The sequence below is a fragment of the Oncorhynchus kisutch genome, linkage group LG5 (genome assembly GCF_002021735.2).
Source record: "Oncorhynchus kisutch isolate 150728-3 linkage group LG5, Okis_V2, whole genome shotgun sequence".
Classification (NCBI taxonomy): Eukaryota; Metazoa; Chordata; class Actinopteri; order Salmoniformes; family Salmonidae; genus Oncorhynchus; species Oncorhynchus kisutch.
This window is the reverse complement of record NC_034178.2, coordinates 25,135,398-25,157,932: the sequence shown is the minus strand read 5'-3', so window position 1 is coordinate 25,157,932 and position 22,535 is coordinate 25,135,398. Positions and strand designations below refer to the sequence as shown.

The following is a 22,535-nucleotide window of genomic DNA, read 5'->3' as shown; positions in this document are numbered from 1 at the left end:
TATTTACAAAATACCTAAATAATCACACAGAATTACACATACACATATTTAAATCATAACTTGTTTACAAATTACGTCATAAAGGAAAACGTCCCTTGCGGGCGGAACAGATATGACTGCTTGTTACACAAAGGAAAAGGGCTGGGTTTGTGTGAAAGAGCGGGAAGACTGAGGGACACAGGGAGAAGCTGTGCTATCGTAAATGCAATATCTAATGCATTCTAAGTTACCGCCCATTTGGAAAAGGAAAATGCAATAAATATTTACTCTGTGCTGCGCTTCGGTAGGTTGGTGGTAGATGGAAGGCCGTGTTGCCAAACCGAGTCCTTTGAAGAATGTCTCTCGTTGTCAATTGGATACGTTGTAGTAACGTCTTTGGGTGATAGATGGGATACTCTTTCTGTTCCTTCTTTAAGGGGGAAAGAGGTATTTATGATGGTCATAAACCTATCCCCCAGGCCAACGTCATGACAATGGCTAGAAGACCGGTGACGTCGACCGCCGAACACCGCCCGAACAAGGAGAGGAACCGACTTCGGTAGAAGTCGTGACAAGTCCGCCAGACCAGAGGTAGAAGAGATGACCATGTTCTCTTGATAAGTGTGTAAATTGGACCATTTCTATTCTGCTAAGCATTCAAAATGTAACGTGTACTGTTGGGTGTCAGGGAAAATGAATGGAGTAAAAAGTACATAATTTCCTTTAGGAATGTAGTAAAGTTAAAGTTGTCAAAAATATACATAGTAAAGTACAGATACCCCCAGAAATGTCTTAAGTAGTACTTTAAAGTATTTTTACACCACTGCATAAAAAATACAACTATCTTTGTAGTTATAGGTAACCAGATTGTGAATACAGCTAAATTACTAAGTCTTTGACCACGCTGCTTCCTTTAAAACCTCTTGGAACTACCCATCCCGGATCCGGGAGAATTGTCATCAACTACACTAATTAGCATAGCGCAACGGTCCAAAAAATATTACTAGAAATATTCATATTCATGAAATCACAAGTGAAATATCGTGAAACACAGCTCAGCCTTTTGTTAATCACCCTGTCACAAGCGTTTGTGTAAGATTATCGATAGCCTAGCATAGCATGTCACGAAAATCAGAAAAGCAATCAAATTAACCATTAACCTTTGATGATCTTCGGATGTTTTCACTGATGAGACTCCCAGTTAGACAGCAAATGTTCCTTTTGTTCCATAAAGATTTTTTTTTTAACCCAAAATACCTCCTTTTGTTTGTCACAGACAATATTTTTACAGTTTTGGAAACTTTAGAGTGTTTTCCATCCTAAGCTGTCAATTATATGCATATTCTAGCATCTGGTCCTGAGAAATAGGCGGTTTACTTTTTACCCCCTAGTTTCAAGAGGTTTTTAAGAGTCCATCTTGGGCTAGCCTGTGTCCGACGAGCTAACTTACCTTGGCTAGCGGCTTATAAACAGCAGTGACTCAACATTTGAATTAAAAATTAATGTGGAAGTAATTTGTTGAGCATTTTAACATAATTTGGTGAATAAATAAACGTAATACTTACATTTAACAAAGATATTCCTTATTCCTCTAGAACATTTTCTCCCAAGGTGGGACTTCAGTCCTCCATTAATTCAGAAGTTTTGGGAATTTTTTCAGCGACCCAAGGTTTTATGGGATAGCCTATGTTACAGGATAGGGAACGAAAAAGCAAAGACAGTACAAGTATACGCCCCTGTGTGCTGTTTTCCAGACCTCCCAAGTAAGGGTATAGAAGTTCTAATAAGCTTAGTACATACTTGCCTTTTCACGTTCATATGTTTTGGAATCCATAGTGATAAATGGAGGACTCATCATGGACGGTAAATGGCACAGATACATGTACACAGATGAGTCCTCTATCTCTATGTTGGAATTGAATTTGAAAAATGACAGTTGTGTTCTGTACTTGCTATACACCCTAGATAGAACACAAGTATGCATTTTTAAACACAGCCAGTGTCCTCTCTTTCAGGTTGTTTTCAAACCAAATGCAGGCCAATTGCAAATAGTCTACAAATTAATAATGAATGATCAATAGAGTTGAAAGCTTTAAGAGGTCTATAAAAATGGGCAGTACAATGCTGCCTTTTGCCCATGCAATTTACAGTGTAATTTTGCACCAAAGAAGCAGCAGAAATAGTGCTGCAGGCCAAATGACTTGGCCTGAAACCAGACTGATGGACACCTACTTTACATTTTGAAGCTGTAAAATATTTAACTTATACTTACTTTCTACATATCATAATCATTCAACATGCAGGGCTCCTTCATTCATTGTAGACTATATGTTTACTTCTCTAAAGATTCTTCAAAATAAATGTGCTCTGTAAATACAACAATTGGCAATATAGACTACGGGGCTGGCGATGCAGTCTGTCTGGTCGGGTTCATCCCCAGTCCTCAGGGCCTTGACACAGGCTGCTCACTGTCAATGTGGACAAGTAGGATTAAGAGAATGCAATATCAAAGCAATGTCCTCGCTGCAGAACATATTGTTGCATGACCTGTGTAGTTACTTCTAACATGGCTGATTTATTATTGATTAAACACAGACACACAGATGCACATACACGTGCATGCACACACAGAGAGAGAGAGAGAGAGAGAGAGAGAGAGCGAGAGATCATGACACAGAAAGCTAGAGAGACATACACACATGTATCCTCATATTACTCTTCTGGGAGAGAGTGTCAGAGTCCGTGTCAAGCAGATGGAGCATAACATGGAGACGCTTCCCAACCACAACAGTGAGACGTGATAAAGAGGTGCTCTCCTGGAACGTAGAACTACATAAATCTCTGTGTCCTGTGTGTCCTAAACAGCTCCAGAAGAAACAGTACATTTTGTGTGTGTGTGTGTGTCCTGAGCAGATCCAGAAGATACATGGGTAGTAGAGCTCCGGGGTCTTCCATTTCACCTGAACATCATTGATCAAGAACATAATAGGATATCGAGCACAATTCAATTAAGCACTGGGTTATTTAATGAAAACCTGCAGCAGATTCCAATCTTACCCCTGGGTGCACGTTTAGTTGTTTGCCCTAGCATTACACAGCTGATTCAAATCATCAAAGCTTGATGATGAGTTGGTTATTTGAATCAGCTGTGTCGTGCTAGTGCAAAAAACCCTGGTCTATCCCTGAAAGTGTAGCAAGACAGAGAGAGAGCTGACAGTGATACATAGTATAAGAAGACCGGTATAGGGAAGGTGAGTAAGAAAGACACAAACATCTGAATGAAGATTATTTTCAAGCAAATAAATACAAATCATGATGTCCAACTGAAGATTAATTTAAGATTCCTTTATTTTTTAGATAATGCCTCGTACAATGCTCTTGACTCATACAATGCCTAATAAATGTGTTCAGTGAACGTAAAATATAATATAATGTGAAAATAAATCCCAGTACGTTGACCATTATTCAATGACTTGAAACAGATCATTTTAATGTGCTTTGCTCATATATTGTATGCATATCCAGCGTATCATTTCTCATACATATAACTCCAGGACTATATATTCTCTTGAATCCAGGATTTGAAAAGTTTGAATGAAAACATAACAGTCTTCTAGAACCTATAAATCCATACAAGGTCTAGTCTCTTGCGGCAGACTGTTGCACACGCACGATTTGGTTCCGGGTTCCAAGACTCTGGACTGCATGATAGTATAATAGGGACAGCATGACACATTCAGATCATCAGATAGAATATGACATCATCAAAATCAAACGTCCATACTTCCCAGCTTGTTTTGAAAGTTTAAATCGAACAGACAGAAATTATTTAAAATTGATAACCAATGTCTAAAGAGCAGAGCTGTATAGATTTTTTAAAACATTATTTACATATAAATTAAAGTTAACTAATACAAGGGTTTTTAGGTCATTTTGAAAAATCTGCCATATAATGTATTTCATCCATGACGCCGACTAGCCGTACTTCTCATTTATAATATCCACAATCCAACAGGAGGTTGAGAGCAGAAAAATACCATCCCTGTGGTCATCAGTCCTGTCATTGTGAGTGTTTGAGATCGACTACAATACATTGGAGTCGGACTTCACGGGATCACTGATCTACAAATCACCTTGCATCCCAAATAACTACACATTCTCTGATCAATATTAGCCATTCTGCGTCTGGAGCCTTTCTCAAACTGATCCCCTCAAACGCGCTTAAGATTCTCTCCCCTCCCCTCTCCTCTCCTCATCCCTCCTCTCTTATCCAAGGTAAGGATGATCACTCTGGAAGTTGTAGTCTGGACACACTTTCTGCACAAGCTTATAATCGATACTGAAGAAGGAGATGAAGATGCAGATGACTTTAAATGGTTTGGCGCAGAGCCAGGCGGCATGGGACTGAGTGTGCTCTGAGAAGCAGGTCTGGGAGGGGTCGTAGAGGCAGGGCTTGGGCTTCTTGGAACGGTTGGTCTTCTCGTATTCCACCCGGCAGTTGAAGGTCTTTATCTCTTTGGGGTCGATGGTGGACTGGTGTGGGGTCTGTTGTTGGGTGATCTGGGTGAGCTCTGGGTGGAGCTGAGCGTGGAGGCCTGGTTGGTGGTGCTGCAACACCTCGAACTCCACCACCTTGGTAGGAGGGACAATACTGACAGAGACGTTACCGAGACTGGACGAGTTGTGGCGGAAGTAGACGGTGAACGTGCCGTTGATGTGGTCCACGATCTTCCCCGTGACCAAGAGGCTGAACTTCATGGTCTTCACGTTGAAGTAGAAATCCCCCCAGCCGAAGATCTTCTTGGTCTTCTGGGCCGTCTTAAGTGAGGGTTTGCGTTTGTTGCGGTAGCCTGTCTGGTCGAGTAGGAGCGACTGATTACGAGCCCAGTCGTAGGGGTTAAAGAAGCTGTAGGTTGGGGTTTTCAGAGGAGGCTTCATGGGCGGGTTGCCGACCCCGTCCATGCCGGTGGAGAAGATGCGGGAGGTGGTTTGGTATGGGGGTTTGACTCCCCCTGTGGCCCCTCCGCCGGTGCCGACGGCTCCCTCTCCCATGCCATACGGTAGGGTCTTCATCACTGAGCCTGCTGGACCCAGGTCTAGTCCAGGGTAGCCCTTGGCCACCTGCTTCTCCAGTCCCTGCACCTGAGGAGAGAGAGAGGGAGAGAGAAAGAGAGAGGGGGGAGAGAGTTAGTGTCAAGGAATATTGATTATCATTCAACTCATACACTATGCAGGTTGTTAGATGACTTGGATGGCTTTTCTTCATCCCCCGAATCCAACCAGAAACAAAGCATCTATTTTTATAATAACATCATTTGTTGTGGATGTTGTTTTACACAGTAAAGCAGATTTTACATGTGAAGATAATGGACGGGTTTGTTCAGACAGGCGACACAGCTTTAATCCACAGTCTAGTAAGTGGTTATTCACAGAGGTGATTGACTAGACATCTTCTCTTGTTCTCCCTTCATGTCTCATCAATCATGTCACTGCCAAACACATAGACTATGAAGCACTGTCACATACACACATTCTGCCACACACCCCAGAAGATGACGGTTTGACGTTTAAAATTACAGCTTTTTTTAAAGGGTTATAACACCAACACAAGCTCCCCACAACAGAGACACATCGCAATCCAGCTACAGTATAAAAATTATCCTAATAGATAAACAAACCATCAAACAAGAAAAACCAAAACTCAAAAAAGAGAGCAACACCCCCCACAGTCAGACGTCGGCGTAAATAGTCATGCAAGAATGATTTTTGTCTCCTAATTCTGTCTGACCAAACCAGCGAAGTAGAACAGACAGGTTTGTGCCAAAATTCTGCTCATTTGCTATCAATCATTAATCCCAATAATAACCTCATGTTGCCATTTGTCTCAGACTCCTAATACAGTACTCAATACACACATTAATGTATCTATGTCTGCGTTCCAACTGGCACTATATGGTGCATTACTTTTGACCAGGGCCCATAGGGTTTGGCCATAGGGCTCTGGTCAAAAGTAGTGCACTGTATAGGGGATATAGGGTACCATGTGGGACGCAGACACTCATTCAATGAATGTATGCATTTCTCCTGCTCATTCATTAACATGGGGCCAAGCGGGCCTCAGCAGTCTGGTTTTAAGGTGAATTGATCGGGGTGAAATGACTGGAAGTATATTGAGCGCTGGCTGAATTAATTAAAAGACAGATGTTGATGAATGGCTATTGATCTGATAACGAGTTGCTGGTGGATTTTTAACAGTCGCTGGAGTCCCCTGGGTGGGTTGCTATGTGTGTGTGTCTGAGGAAGGGGGTGGGGGGGCAGTGAACTCACAGAATCTAAATCAAAGATAGGTAACATGGACTTGACTGCGAGATGACCGAGAAAGTCAGTAAGTGTCTAAAAACCTATTTACACATAATTTGCATAGAAAGGCACAGTAAAAGTTTAAGTCTGAACTTTGCGCATGACACAAGTAATTTTTCCAACAATTGTTTACAGACAAATTATTTCACTTATAATTCACTGTATCACAATTCCACTAAGTTGACTGTGCCTTTAAATAGCTTGGAAAATTCCAGAAAATGATGTCACAGCTTTAGAAGCTTCTGATAAGCTAATTGACATAATTTCAGTCAATTGGAGGTGTACCTGTGGATGTATTTCAAGACCTACCTTCAAATTCAGTGCCTCTTTGCTTGACATCATGGGAAAATCAAAAGAAATCAGTCAAGACCGCAGAAACAAAATTGTGGACCTCCACAAGTCTGGTTAATCATTGGGAGCAATTTCCAAACGCCTGAAGGTACCACGTTCATCTGTACAAACAATATTACACAAGTATAAACACCATGGGACCAGGTAGCCGTCATACCGCTCAGGAAGGAGACGCGTTCTGTCTCCTAGAGATGAGCGTACTTTGGTGAGAAAAGTGCAAATGAATCCCAAAAGAACAACAGCAAAGGACCTTGTGAAGATGCTGGAGGAAAAAGGTACAAAAGTATCTATATCCACAGTAAAACGAGTCCTATATCGACATAACCTGAAAGACCACTCAGTTATACCAACTCTGTCAGGAGGAATGGGCCAAAATTCACCCAACTTATTGTGGGAAACTTGTGGAACCTGTTTTTTTTTAGGCAAGTCAGTTAAGAACAAATTCTTATCTTCAATGACGGCCTAGGAACAGTGGGTTAACTGCCTGTTCAGGGGCAGAACGACAGATTTTGTACCTTGCCAGCTCGGGGATTTGAACTTGCAACCTTTCGGTTACTAGTCCAATGCTCTAACCACTAGTTTGACCCAAGTTAAACAAATTAAAGGCAATGCTACCAAATACTAACTGAGTGTATGTAAACTTCTGACGCACTGGGAATGTGATTAAAGAAATAAAAGCTGAAATAAATAATTGTCTCTACTATTATTCTGACATTTCACATTCTTAAAATAAAGTGGTGATCCTAACTGACCTAAGACAGGGTCGTTTTACTAGGATTAAATATCAGGAATTGTGAAAAACTGAGTTTAAATGTATTTGGCTAAGGTGTACGTAAACTTCCGACTTCAACTGTACGTAGGTGTAATGTATTTCCAGTGTATTTTGTTACATGTCATGTAGGTTTTAGCATAATTACGATAATACATTATACATGTATGTCCTGTAATGAATGTACATGTAACACATGCATGCAGAGTTGAACCTTCTCTGACAGCCATGTCAGCAGTGCTGTCAGGTATCGTCATGTGTGGCAATCTCTCAGACTAACACTGAATTACACAGCATTATTAGACCTAATCATCACAGCTCTGTTAGCATGGTGTTATTCAGAGGCTCCATTGTGTGTGTGTGTGTGTGTGTGTGTGTGTGTGTGTGTGTGTGTGTGTGTGTGTGTGTGTGTGTGTGTGTGTGTGTGTGTGTGTGTGTGTGTGTATGTGTGTGTGTGTGTGTGTGTGTGTGTGTGTGTGTGTGTGTGTGTGTGTGTGTGTGTGATGAACATAGTAGTTATTATGTTATTATGGCTCCATGATCATCACACCAGCAAGGAGCCTGAACTCAAAATTGGAGCTTAAGAGGTCAGCTAAATCATTCACTTCACTACAATATCCAGCCTACATAGGATGTACGGTGCCTTCAGAAAGTATTCAGACCCCTGGACTTTTTACAAATGTTGTTGTGTTACAGCCTGAATTGTATTACATTTACATTTAGATATTGTGTCACTGATCTACACACAATACCGAATAATGTCAAAGTGGAATTATGTTTTTAGAAATGTTTACAAATTAATAAAACATGTCAACCTGAAAAAAGCTTAAGAATTTGCTTAACAAATTCTCGCCTCTTCATCTGAAGAGGAGAGGCGAGAAGGATCGGACCAAAATGCGGCGTCGTAAGTGTCCATGGTAAATCTTTAATAAAGAAAGTACTGACACTGTATACAAAACAATAAACAAATGACGACCGTGAAGCTACAACATAGACAATCACCCACAAACAAACAGTGCAACCCAGGCTACCTAAGTATGATTCTCAATCAGAGACAACTAATGACACCTGCCTCTGATTGAGAACCATACTAGGCCGAAACATAGAAATACCCAAATCATAGAAAAACAAACATAGACTGCCCACCCAACTCACGCCCTGACCATACTAAATAAATACAAAACAAAGGAAATAAATGTCTGAACGTGACAACAAGTCACATAATAAATTGCATGGATTAACTCTTTCTGCAATAATGGTGTTTAACATGATTTTTGAATGATTACCCCATCTCTATACCCCAAACATACAATTATCTGTGATAGGACAAAAACTAAGGATAGATCAACAACATTGTAGTTGTTAAACTTCTTAAAATGAAGCACATTAATCCGCTTTACAATGGGTGTAGAGCCTAACTGGCATACATAAGCAGTGTGTGAGTTTCAAGTTTTGGAAAAAAAATCGCCATAAAAATGCACCTTTATAATAAAAGTATTACATACATTATCACATTTGCGGTTACTTTTGATAATGGTGTTTTCCCGCTAATGGAACATTTGCACGGCCTACTACCGTGTGTGCATTGTTGCGCTTATAATGTGAAAAAAATTGCCTAATAGTTTATCAACATTTTAAGCTAATCTGTTGCGTCAGCCTCATTGAGTAAAAAAAGTGTATTTGATGCTAGTGGTTGTATTATTTTGGGATCTATCGCATCCCACAACGGTCCCAGACTATGTTTGTTGGAATATTTATTTCTCGCACAGAATAGGTCAACTTTTGTACTACGGGGGATAGTAGATTGACATAGGCTAGTGCTTTAGCTGTTCGTTAGGCCTATGTCACGTCCTGACCTTAGTTTCCTTTTTACGTCTCTATTTTGGTTTGGTCAGGGCGTGAGTTGGGGTGGGCATTCTGTGTGTTTTCTATGTTTTCTATTTCTATGTGTTTGGCCTGGTATGGTTCCCAATCAGAGGCAGCTGTCAATCGTTGTCTCTGATTGAGAACCAGACTTAGGTAGCCTTTTCCCACATGTGTTTTGTGTTTAATTATTTTTCCGTACGTGTTTGTGTGCACCTCGGTTGCGTCACGTTCTTTGCTGTTTACCTGTTAGTTTTTTATGGTTATTTCGGTTTCACCTTCATTAAAAGATGTGGAACTACATGCACCTTGATTTATGACAGGGAGTTTGAGGATAGCGAGCGTGACAGCCTACTCATCTTGTTGGCTGACGAAAAGTAAATGTGGACAGTTCTTCCAAAACCTTCAATATGCGCCTCGGAATTGGATAAGGATGTGCGCAGTTGAGTCCCTGATGTGTCTGTCTTCACTTGTAGCCTGTGAGAAAGACTCGATCAGAGAGCCATCTGAATGAGAGGTGCTTCAGAGCATGCAGCACACAGGGAGAATGGAATACAAATGATTATATTCAGCCCAAGGGCAAAATGGCCACTGGCCGCAAAAGGCATGGAAATCACAACTAAAGTTACATTAGTAACTCTAAATGAATGTTTCTTTGTTAACCGCTCGACACAGAATAGCCGCATGTGCGCACTCTCTTAAATTGTTTGGAGAAAATACCCTTTCTATTTTTTTCAGCTTTGTTCAATTGTATTCTTCATACTATAAAATAATATAAAATAATGCCACCGGATTCTAAGCAAATCTTGGCTGCTAAATGAGTGTAGCCCACAGCCATATCACATAGCCAGATCAGGACCTAACATAAGGACAACACTATTCTGTTCTTCTGAAAGAGACTACATTTTCTTCATATCATGTTTCTTTAGACCTGTCTAAAATAAATAATGGATTTATTGTGAGGGTGTAGGTTATATTACATGGATTTATTAGACATTTTAAAATGTAGACTTTCCAAAGCTCCGCATCAGTTGATTGTAAGGCTATGTGTGGAAGTCAGGAGATGCTAAATGTGTTTATGTTAATTAACGGTCAATTACCGTGAGATGGGCCGTTATTTGCTTGACAATCACCGCCTGATGACATTTCGTGACCGCCACAGCCCTAGTAAGGACACTGCGCCGAGGTTGGTAAGCTAAAGATATGGTTCATATTTTAAATCAAAGACACACTGGGTAGAGGTTGGTAAAGGGTGAAATGGCTCCTCTCACATGGGGAGCAGATAATGTTTCAGCAAATTAGCCACACGCCAGGAGATCACACAGTGAGGTCAAAGATTAGGGTTGAAAGTATGGAGTCAGCAATGTTGCTTCAAACACGGCAGGAAAGGGAGGGTATAGCTATACGATCGTTTTAAAATCAATGCTGGTTGTTGCTGAAAGGACTATGCGGAATAAATCAAATAAATAAAAAATGTAGATGTCCAGAAATGTATGTACACAGTAGGCCTACAGCTATTTGTTGAAATCTAAATTAAACACATACACAGTATATTCCACTTTTCACAGACTGGAAAATTCCACACCAGTGGAGGTGCATAAATCCGCATTCGCTACATGCAGAGCCTTCGGAAAGTATTCACACCTCTTGACCTTTTCCAAATGTTGTTGTGTTACAGCATGAATTTAAAATTGAATACATTGATAAAATACACCCAGTCACTACAGAGATACAGGCATCCTTCCTAACTCAGTTGCCGGAGAGGAAGGAAAGCTCTCAGGGATTTCACCATGAGACCAATGGTGACTTTAAAACAGTTGCAGAGTTTAATGACTGTGATAGGAGAAAACTGAGGATGGATCAATACCATTGTAATTAAAGTACTCCACATAAATAACATAATTGGCCTATGGAGTGAAAAGAAGGAATCCTGTACAGAATAGAACTATTCCAAAACCTGCATCCTGTTTGCAACAAGGCACTAAAGTAATACTGCAAAAAAATGTGGCAAACAAATCAACTTTTTGTCCTGAATACAAAGCATTATGTTTGGGGCAAATCCAACACAACACATTACTGAGTACCACTCTCCAGATTTTCAAGCGTAGTGGTGGAAACATCATGTTATGGGTATGCTTGTAATCCTTAAGGACTGGGGAGGTTGTCAGGATAAAAAGAAGTGGAATAGAGCTAAGCACAGTCAAAACCCTAGAGGAACACAAGGCCAGATCTACACTGGAGTTGCTTACCAAGTAGACAGTGAATGTTCCGGAGTGGCCGAGTAACAGTTTTGTCTTAAATCTACTTGAAAATCTATGGCAAGACCTGAAAATGGTTGTCTAGCAATGATCAACAACCAATTACAATTTTGAAAAAAATAATGTGCAAATGTTGCACAGTCCAGGTTTGGAAAGATCTTAGAGACTTAACCAGAAAGACTGTAATCGCTGCCAACGGTGCTTCTACAAAGTATTGACTCAGGGGTGTGAATACTTAAGTCATTATGGGGTATTGTGTGTGTAGATGGGTGAGAATCTATTTAATCACTTTTGAATTCAGGCTGTAACACAACAAAATATGGAATACGTCAAGGGGTATGAATACTTTCTTAAGGTACTGTAAATACACAAAGTAATTCCGCAGTACCATTAAAAAAAGACTTAAGTACTGTAGACCTACGCCTGAAAAGCTGACAAATATAGCCGTCCCTCTGACTCCCTCAGATAATAATCATAAAACGGAGTGAAGCAATCTTTCCCTCTTCTCTGACAGAAATAGGTTTCTTCACACCGTACAAGCACTTCGAATCAACCCAATAATCTCATTCACCAAACTCAGTTCACCTCTAAGGGACAGGTGGTCAATTGAAGTAATGCATCTGTGTTATTTGGCATGCCAGCATGATATATGTCAGCAACGTTTCACAGCTAAGATGATAGCAGCCCCCCCCCCCCCATTTATTTGTCAAGCTTATGGTTTTGGAGGGGAAGGGATAAAGATGGAGTGATTTTTTTTCTGGTAAAATCTTGTATACATTTGTATGATACAGGCAAGAAATGTGCCAGGAAGAGAATTGAATTACGAGACATTACAGGAGAGAGAATGAGCTAAGGAAAATGTTATTACTGAAGAGGTGAGATGAGAGAGAAGAGCAAGACCATGCACTTTCTCTAGGGGATGTTGAAACATTAATAACACTTTAACTTCATTTGGTGGGTCTACGAGCAAAAAGCATCTTAGTACACTGTTTAGGAAAGAGGAGCGCAGAGCTAGCCGATCAACTGTAAGTGCATACAGAGAGAAGCAGGCTCTGTCCCAAATGGTACCCTACTCCCTGTGTTTTGCACTACTATTCCAGGGTCTTTTGACCAGGGCCTATCGAGCTCTGGTCGTGAGCAATGCACTATATATGGAAGAGGGTGCCATTTGGGAAGCACTTGCAGTGATTGGAAAGCCAGAGCATGTTCGATGCAGCAGGAAGAAAGTAGGTTCATACTCACTTATCAAATGCCAGAGGGTTAGGGTGTCAGGTGAAATTGACTTCTGATGTGTCAATGACTGTTACAATTAAGATCTATTTTCATCATTAGGTAGCTTTGGATCAATGAGCTGGCAGCTGCAATGGTCTGATCCTTGATCTACAGTTCACTCATACTTACATTTATCCTTTAAAACCTATCCTCCTCCTAGAGAGAGATAGATTGAGTGAGTAAGTGACTGTGTGGCCAGGGGATGTGGCCTGCCCTACCTGCCCACCATCCCATGGCTGACATTGCTCTCTCTCCCAGAAGAGTAATATGAGGATACATGACTCTCTCTCTATCTCCCCCCCATAGGATTGATAGTAGGAGGATGAGTGCAGCCCATCTTGGAGCACTTGACCCACCAGGCTGTTCGTTTGCTTAATTGGAGTTTTATTTGTGACAATCAATTCATTTCTATCTCTCCCACTGCCCTCTCATCTACCATTGATCTGCTGTCACTGAGAAGAGTCAAATTGACCCCCCCATCCTCTCTCTCTCTCTCTCTCTCTCTCTCTCTCTCTCTCTCTCTCTCTCTCTCACACACACACACACACACACACACACACGGCCTCCCGAGTGGCACAGTGGTCTAAGGCACTAGGTGTGCCACTAGAGATCCTGGTTTGAGTCCAGGCTCTGTCGCAACCGGCCACGACCGGGAGACTCATGCACAACCGGCCCAGCGTCATCCAGTTTAGGGGAGGGTTTGGCCGGCAGGGATGTCCTTGTCCCATTGCGCTCTAGCGACTCCTGTGTTGGGCCTGGCGCATGCATGCTGACACGGTCGCCAGGTGTACTGTGTTTCCTCTGACACATTGGTGTGGCTGGCTTCGGGGATAAGTGGGCTGAACTGAGGTTGCGCGAACTCACATTCAAAGTCAAACGCGCCTCGTCAAAGGGAGTGAGACCCACTCTGACTCTTTGTCAGTCACTCAGTCAGAACAGAAACACAGAAAGGTAGAGACCAAAAAAAGGATTGAGGCCAACGCTGCTAAATGTGTGAAATGAACCAACTTATTTGCTTAAAGTTCAGCTTCTGCTGTTCCAATGCTGCGTCTATGTCTCTGAGAAATGACAGATCAGATGCTTTGGTGCAGTCAAGGTAGGGAGAAAACAGAGAAAGACACTTACGCACACTGACACAGATCATGTATGTAGCCTCATGTATGTAGCCTAATGCTGCCAGTTAGGGCTAATATTTTGGCAGTATATTGTATGAAATATACTGAACAAAAATATAAACGCAACATGTGAAGTGTTGGTCACATGTTCCATGAGGTGAAATAAAATATCCCATGAGGGCGCGAGCCTCCTGCTAGCCTGCGATTGATCTGTGTCACAGCATGTGGTCCTGTGTGACGATAAATGTGCTAGTCAGAATGGATCACTATTTAATTAAATATCTTGATTTGTAGCTAAATTGAAAATAATTCACTGTGGGGATTGAACTTGATCGTAATAAATTCAATTTGTTTGGCCTTTCTTGCGATCGTAATTTACATAAGCTTTCTAGGGTAGGCCCAGGCTTTTGGCGCCGTTAGGTTGCTACGCAGTAGCCAACCAGCAGAGCTCGTGACATCAGGTTCCAGACCAGAGACTAGGGGCGACATAACTACATAACCACCACCACTGAATGCTGAAAAGTCCAGCCTATATCCTGCTTATTTCGTACACTGAAAACACATCACTTCTTGGCATGATATGATACCATGACTATGAGGTTTGAAATTATACCATGACTATGATGAGGCATTGAAATGATACCATGACTATGAGGTTAAAGGGAAGACTGTTAGCTTAAATTTTAGGGTATTTTCATCCATATCGGGTGAACCGTTTAGAAATTACAGCACCTTTAATACATAGTCATTTAAGGGGACCAAAAGTATTGGGACAAATTCACTTATGTGTATTAAAGTAGTAGAAAGTATTTGGTCCCTTATTCATTACCCGCAATGACTACATCAAGCTTCTGACTACACATTTGTTGGAAGCATTTTCTGTTTGTTTTGGTTGTGTTCAGATTATTTTGTGCCCAATAGAAATGAAGAGTATTAGGTGTCACGAATATCACCGAAGGTGGCTCCCCTTCCCGTTCGGGTGGCGCTTGGCGGTCGTCGTCGTCGGTCTACTAGCTGCCACCGATCCCTTTTTCCCCTTTTCGTTTGGTTTTGTCTGGTTTCACCTGTTCCTTGTTGGTGTTTTGGGGTTGGGGTTATTTAAGTTTTATTAGCCCGTCTGTGTTTGTGCGGGCTTGTTTGCTGTTATGTCAAGAGGTGTTCCTGTTTATTGTTGGGATTTTCGCTGTCCGTATGTACCAGTTTGTACTTGGGTAGAGTGTTTTACGCCTGACTCAACACCCATCACTCTTCGAACGTTACAATATGTTATGTTATGTAATTTTAGAGTCACTTTGTAAATAAGAATATAATATACTTAGAAATACTTCTACATTAATGTGTATGCTACCACGATTATGGATAATCCTGAGTGAATCGTGAATGATGATGAGTGAGAAAGTTACATATGCAGAATGGTCATCTATAAGGTTTATTCAGTGATTTTCTTTTTGTCTAATATATATGTTTATTAATTCACAACTAGGAGTGGTAACACTTTATTTTAAGGGTCATTAATAAACCATTTAAAATACATGTATTAATCATTACTAAAGTAGTTTTGCCGGCCTTAATCTAAAGTTAGTTCTATTTATTCTTTATAAATACTTCATAAAATGTTTTGAGTGACCATTGTAATTTCTGACAAAAAGATGGGCATGCCATTCCTGCAGTACCAGGTAAAAGAACAAGCACACACAACCCACCTTTTGCCTTGATGACAGCATTGCACACTCTTGGCAGTCTCTCAACCAGCTTTACCTGGAATGATTTTCCAACCGTATTGAAGGAGTTCCCACATATGCTGAGCACTTGTTGTTTGCTTTTCCTTCACTCTGCAGTCCAACTCATCCTAAACCATCTCAACTGGGTGGAGGTCGGGTGATTGTGGGGTCCAGGTCATCTGATGCAGCACTCCATCACTCTCCTTCTTGGTCAAATAGCCCTTACAGAAGGTTTCCATCTGTACTTTGCTCCGTTGATCTTTCCCTCGATCCTGACTAGTCTTCCAGTCCCTGCCGTTGAAAAACATCCCCACAGCATGATGCTGCCACCACCATGCTTCACTGTAGGGATGGTGCCAGGTTTCATCCAGACGTGGCACTTGGCATTCAGGCCAAAGAGTTCAAGCTTGGTTTCATCAGACCAGATAATCTTGTTTGTCATGGTCTGAGAGTCACCTCAGACCCTTCTCCCCCGATTGCTCAATTTGTCTGGGCGGACAGCTCTAGGAAGAGTCTTGTTGGTGGTTCCAAACTTCTTCCATTTAAGAATAATGGAGGCCACTGTGTTCTTGGGGACCTTCAATGCTGCAGAAATGTTTTGGTACCTGTAGTATCCTTAGAGGCTTCTTAGATTGATGACTCATGACACGTAAGTACAGTTTAGTATTTAATTGTAACTTAGAATAACATTCTCTAATGCACCTGGCTTAAGCTACCTGAAGCTTTCTTAAATCACGATTATATAGGCAGACATAGGAAACGGCTACAGATAGCAGAAAGCAAACCCCCATCTTGAGTCAATACTGCCATCTACTGGTAAACATAAATATACCAGGTTACTACATTCCCCCCCTTTAAAGCTAATAACCCAACTTAATTCCTTTCTGAGCTATTCTATTTTCATATTTACATCTGATCAAACGTCTCTCTCTAATAGAGCGTCTCAGTGTTGGTGTATTTTCACTTTCAAGTCTGGACTGATGAGATCCAAGGTTGACCTTAACCTCCATGACATCAACATTTCTGCAGTTGACAACCCTGTTGTTGCTTGAGGAGTAATCCTGTAGCTAAACAATAATCTTGACACCTTGTTTCAATGCTGGGCCCTTGCATCTTCCTCATCCCCTCCTTCAAGGTCTGAACTGCCGTTCTGCTAATCCATTTGAAGATGGGTGAAAAGGGGTCGACATTAAGTGCTGAATTCCATTTTGTTTCATGAAACGTGAATTCAGTGCTTGTAAAACAAGTAGCATTGTCGCTAACCAACATTTGAGGCAATCTCATAACACTGAAGCTTTGTTTCAGCTTCTCAATCGTAGCTTACGATGTGGACATGTTCATGGGGTAAACATCCATCCACTTTGAATGAGAATCAATCAGCACAAGGAAAAAGGAAAGGTCCAACGTAGTCCACATGTAGTCGTGTCCATGGTTTTTATGGCAATTCCCATGGATGTAATGGCGTGATGGGGGGGGGGGGGGGTGACTTCCTGTTACTCTGACAATCTGCACACCGGCTAACCTCATTTTCCACATCCTGGTCCATCTTTGGCCACCAGACGTATGACCTTGCTAGGCCTTTCATTCTCGACATTCCTGGATGCAACTGATGCAACAACTTCTGTAGCATACCTCGCCCTTGTGGTGGGATAACTACTCTTGAGCCATACAGAACACATCCATCTTGAACACTCAAGGCCAAGCGGCGAGTGTAGTAAGGCATCATCTGAGGCTCTGTCACTGTAGGCCATCCTTTCAGGATGAATTCATGCACTTGTGATAATGTCACATCCTTTGAAGTCCATTGCCTGATTTGTGCAGTGCTCACCGGTACATCATCCAACTCATTGATCATCAAGACCTGGTCATTTTCTTCTTCCTGAATGATGATTTCTGGAACAGGCAGCCTACTCAGAGCATCCGCATTCCCATGGTATCTGCCTGGTTTGTAAATTATTCTGTACTTGTAGGCCCTGAGCCACACAGCCCAATGTTGAACTCTTGGAGAGACCATTTGTGGTACAGGCTTTTGTTCATGGAACAGAGAGATCAGAGGCTTATGGTCAGTCACAATAGTGAATGTTCTCTCGTATAAGTACTTGTGGAATCTCTGTATTCCGAATATGACAGCCAATCCTTCCTTGTCCAGCTGAGAGTACTTTTTCTCCCCCGGCGACAACGTTCTTGACATGAACCCGATACGTTTCTCTGCACTATTCTCCATCCTGTGTGATAGCACCGCTCCCACACCATACGATGATTCATCACACGATAAGATGTGTCTCTGTCTGCTGAGTAGTGCCCAAGGACTTCTGCTGATTGCAGTAACACCTTTGACTTTGCAAAAGCTTCTTCCTGTCTTTCTGACCATTCCCAGGCCACATCCTTCCTTAACAGTTCATGCAGAGGAGCTAAGAGGGTAGAGAGGTTAGGGAGGAAGCGATTATAATACTTCAGTAAGCCTAGATAGGCTTTCAATTCTGTAACGTTTGTCGGAGCTGGAGCTTCCACAACAGCCCTCACTTTGGCTTTGACAGTGTGTAACCCCTTGGCATCCACCTTGTGACCCAGGTACTGCACTTCGTCAGCTAACAGTGTACACTTGCTCCTCTTCAGCCGGAGACCGGCCTCCTCTATCCTCCTCAAAACTTCACCCAAGTTTCTGAGATGTCCCTCCTTCGTGACTCCCGTGACAAGAATGTCGTCGAGGTAAACCGCTACCTTGGGTATCCCCTGCAGAACTCCATCCATGGTTCTTTGGAAGATAGCTGGTACAGAAGACACCCCAAAAGGTAAGCGTTTATAGGTAAACATCCCTCTGTGGGTGTTTATGGTCAGGTACTTCTGTGAAGCTTTATCCTTAGCACTTGCTGATATGCATCACTCATGTCCAGTTTTGTGAACTGTTGCCCTCCGGTTAACGCTGAAAGCAAATCCTACACTTTGGGTATGGGGTACTGCTCCAAAGAGGAAACTCTATTTACAGTCAGTTTATAGTCAACGCATAATCTGACTGAACCATCTGGTTTGAGTATGGGAACAACTGGTGCTGCCCACTCAGATAACTTGACAGGTATAATTATATCCTCTGCTAAGAGTCGGCCAATTTCCACATCCACTTTAGGCTTCATGGCATATGGAACTGATCTTAGCCTATATAATCTGGGAGTAGCATCAGTAGCAACATCAATGGTAGCTTGGACCCCTTTTAATGTCCCTAGCTCGTCTTTAAACACACACTCATGCTTTGAAAGCACCTGCTGCAGTGTCAATGTCTCTGTGGTGACATGTTTGATTTAATTTTATTTCCTCCAGCCACCCTCTCCCTAGTAAGCTAGGGCCAGTACCTTCCCACTACTAAGAGAGGCAGACTTTTATTTTGTCCTTGATATTCCACTTGAATATCAGCAACTCCAATCACAGTGATCCTGTGTACATTTTGAGTTTATTGGGGGTGTCTCTCAGTTTAGGCACTTCAACTTTTTTCCACTTCCTATAGAATTGGGGCCTGTTCAGCGTGACACCTCATCCTGTGTCTATTTCAAAAGGTACCTTAAATCCATTTATTCACATTTCCACAATGAAAGGCTTCACCTTTTTCATATTCTGCCCCCTGTACACTGTACATTGAGAATGCTTGCTCTGCGTCTGCGTACTCACTTTCACTTTCTATCACTTGATTAGAGCAGTAGCAAGAGCGTCTGGAGCAGTGGCTTTTTTTTTTTGCGGCACGCCCTCGCAATGTGGCCTATTATCCCACATGCTTTTCATGTTTTGAATATTTACAGTCAAACGCTGCGTGTTTGCCTTTGCAACGATAAAGTCTTTTTTTGCTGCTGCCCCACGGCTTTCTGTTCTTTGAAATTCAACACGCTCAGAGCTGCTCTCTTTTACTGTATGGCATGCAGTTGCGCCCCTTGCCTGCACATCCAGTGCATTTCTATTCGTGGACTCCATGGCCTGGGCCAGTTTGAGTGCATTCTCAAACGTGAGATTAGGCTCTCATAACAAGCGTATTTGTATCCTGTCATCACACACCAGCCGATCACAAAGCATTTGCGATAATGTAATCCCATAGTTACAGTCCAGTGCTAGTTCTCAACTCAGCCACATATTCCCCCACTGATTAGGTAGATTTTCTCACACGTGAATCAAACTTGAATCTTTGCACTCTCTCACTGGGTTTGGGGTTGAAGTGATTTTTTAATAGATCGACTAGATCTATGAATGCCTTTTCTCCTGGTTTATCTGGGCTCAACAGGTTCCTCAATGAACTGCACATCTGTGCACCGACAACACTTATGAGTATGGATTTCTGTATAGCAACATCACTTATTTCATTAGCAGCAAAGAATTGTTCCATTATTTCACAGTACTCCTCCCATTCCTGATGTTTATGATCAAATGGTGGTAGCGAGCCTATTGTTGCCAAAGCCATCTTTTCCGATTCTCTCTCCCCTCACACAGTCAATAATTTGTCCTACCCGTATCCAGTGAATCAAACCTTCAACCCTTCTTCCACCGCTCACTTGAGTCTCACATCCAGCGTTACACGCCAAACACTCCATTGAATTCGTGGATACATTTCTTGGGGGGGCACACAGGGAGTATGGCGATGCCAGGTAGGAGACCTGCGCCAAACTTCCTGTGCTTACCGGGGGGCTAGAGAGACTGGGCAGGCACCGTGTTATGCTGTGGAGCGCACGGTGTCCCCAGTGCGGGTGCATAGCCCGGTGCGGTACATACCAGCTCCTCGTATCGGCCTGGCTAGAGTGGGCATCGAGCCAGGTGCCATGAAGCCAGCTCTACGCATCTGGTCTCCAGTGCGTCTCCTTGGGCCGGCGTACATGGCACCAGCCTTACGCATGGTGTCTCCGGTTCGCCTGCACAGCCCAGTGCGGGCTATTCCACCTCGCCGCACTGGCAGGGCGACTGGGAGCATTCAACCAGGTAAGGTTGGGCAGGCTCGGTGCTCAAGAGCTCCAGTGCGCCTGCACGGTCCGGTCTATCTAGTACCACCTCCACGCATCAGCCCTCCGGTGGCAGCTCCCCGCACCAGGCTTCCTGTGCGTGTCCTTGGCCCAGTACCGCCTGAGCTGCCGGTCTGTCATGAACCGCCTGAGCTGGCCGTCTGTCATGAGCCGCCAGAGTCTCCCGTCTGTCATGAGCCGCCAGTCAGCATGGAGCAGCCAGAGCCGCCAGTCAGCATGGAGCAGCCAGAGCCGCCAGTTAGCATGGAGCAGCCAGAGCCGCCAGTCAGCCAGGATCTGCCAGAGCCGCCAGTCAGCCAGGATCTGCCAGAGCCGCCAGTCAGCCAGGATCTGCCAGAGCCGGCAGTCAGCCAGGATCCGCCAGAGCCCCCATTCAGCCAGTATCCGCCAGAGCTGCCATTCAGCCAGTATCCGCCAGAGCCGCCATTCAGCCAGTATCCGCCAGAGCCGCCATTCAGCCAGTATCCGCCAGAGCCGCCATTCAGCCAGGATCCGCCAGAGCCGCCATTCAGCCAGGATCTGCCAGAGCCGCCATTCAGCCAGGATCCGCCAGAGCCGCCATTCAGCCAGGATCTGCCAGAGCCGTCAACCTGCCTGAGCTATCTCTTAGTCTTGGGCTACCTCTCAGTCCTGAGCTACCTATCAGTCCTGAGCTACCTATCAGTCTTCAGCTACCCCTCAGTCTTGAGCTACCCCTCAGTCTTGAGCTACCCCTCAGTCCCGAGCTACCCCTCAGTCCGGAGCTGCCCTTCAGTCCAGTGGGGCCCTTTGTTAAGGTTACTAGGCCAAGGTCAGCGGCGAGGGTCGCCACTCAAAGGACGCTAAGACTGTGTTGGAGTGGGGTCCACGTCCCGCGCCAGAGCCGCCACCGTGGACAGACGCCCACCCAGACCCTCCCCTATGGGTTTAGGTGTGCGGCCAGGAGTCCGCACCTTTGGGGGGGGATACTGTCACGCCCTGGCCTTACTATTCTGTGTTTTCTTTATTTATGTTGGTTAGGCCAGGGTGTGACATGGGTGATGTATGTGTCTTGTTTTGTCTAGGGGTTTTGTAGTCTATGGGGTTGTGTTCAGTTGAGTGTTCTAGGTAAGTCTATGGTTGCCTGGAGTGGTTCTCAATCAGAGGCAGGTGTTTATCGTTGTCTCTGATTGGGAACCATATTTAGGCAGCCATATTCTTTAGGTATCTTGTGGGTGATTGTTCCTGTCTCTGTGTTTTGCACCAGTTAGGAATGTTTCGGTTTTTCCACGTTTTCTTATTTTGTATAGTGTTTACGTTTTCATCTTTCATTAAAGATGTTTATAAATAACCACGCTGCATTTTGGTCCTCCTCTCCTTCCCAGGAAGAAAACCGTTACAGTGCGCTTACAAATGGTCCTTTCCTTTTGAACATAGTATTTTCCGTGTGAAATATTATAGTTTATTTACATGTTAGACTACCTGAGGATTATATAGAAACGTTGTTTGACTTGTTTGGATGAAGTTTACCGGTAGCTTTTTGGACTCCTTTGTTTGCTGTTGAACGAGTGGATTACTGAAATCAATGTAGCCAACTAAACATTTTTGGGATATAAAGATGGATTTTATTGAACAAAACGACCATTCATGTTGTAGCTGGGACACTTGGAATTGCAAAATCTTCAAAGGTAAGTGATTTATTTAATTGCTATTTGTGATTTAGTGAAGCCTGTGCTGGTTGAAAAATATGTTGATGTGGGGGACTGTCCTAAGATAATCGCATAGTATGCGTTTCGCCGTAAAGCCTTTTTGAAATCTGACAATGTAGTTGGGTTAACGAGAAGTTAAGCTTTTAAATTATATAAGACACTTGTATGTTCATGAATGTTTAATATTAC

At 43.0% G+C, this 22,535-nt stretch overlaps 1 protein-coding gene across 1 annotated transcript in view; it reads right to left on the bottom strand.

The window, feature by feature from the left end:
* Nucleotides 1-3,303: 3,303 nt before the first annotated feature.
* The window catches only part of LOC109890136 (neurexophilin-2), a 95,273-nt gene continuing 76,041 nt past the window's right edge, over nt 3,304-22,535 (bottom strand). Inside the window, exon 2 of the mRNA XM_020482093.2 lies at nt 3,304-5,121. Coding sequence (XP_020337682.1) covers nt 4,246-5,121 — 876 coding nt within the window. The 3' untranslated portion in view covers nt 3,304-4,245. The remainder of the gene's footprint in view (nt 5,122-22,535) is intronic.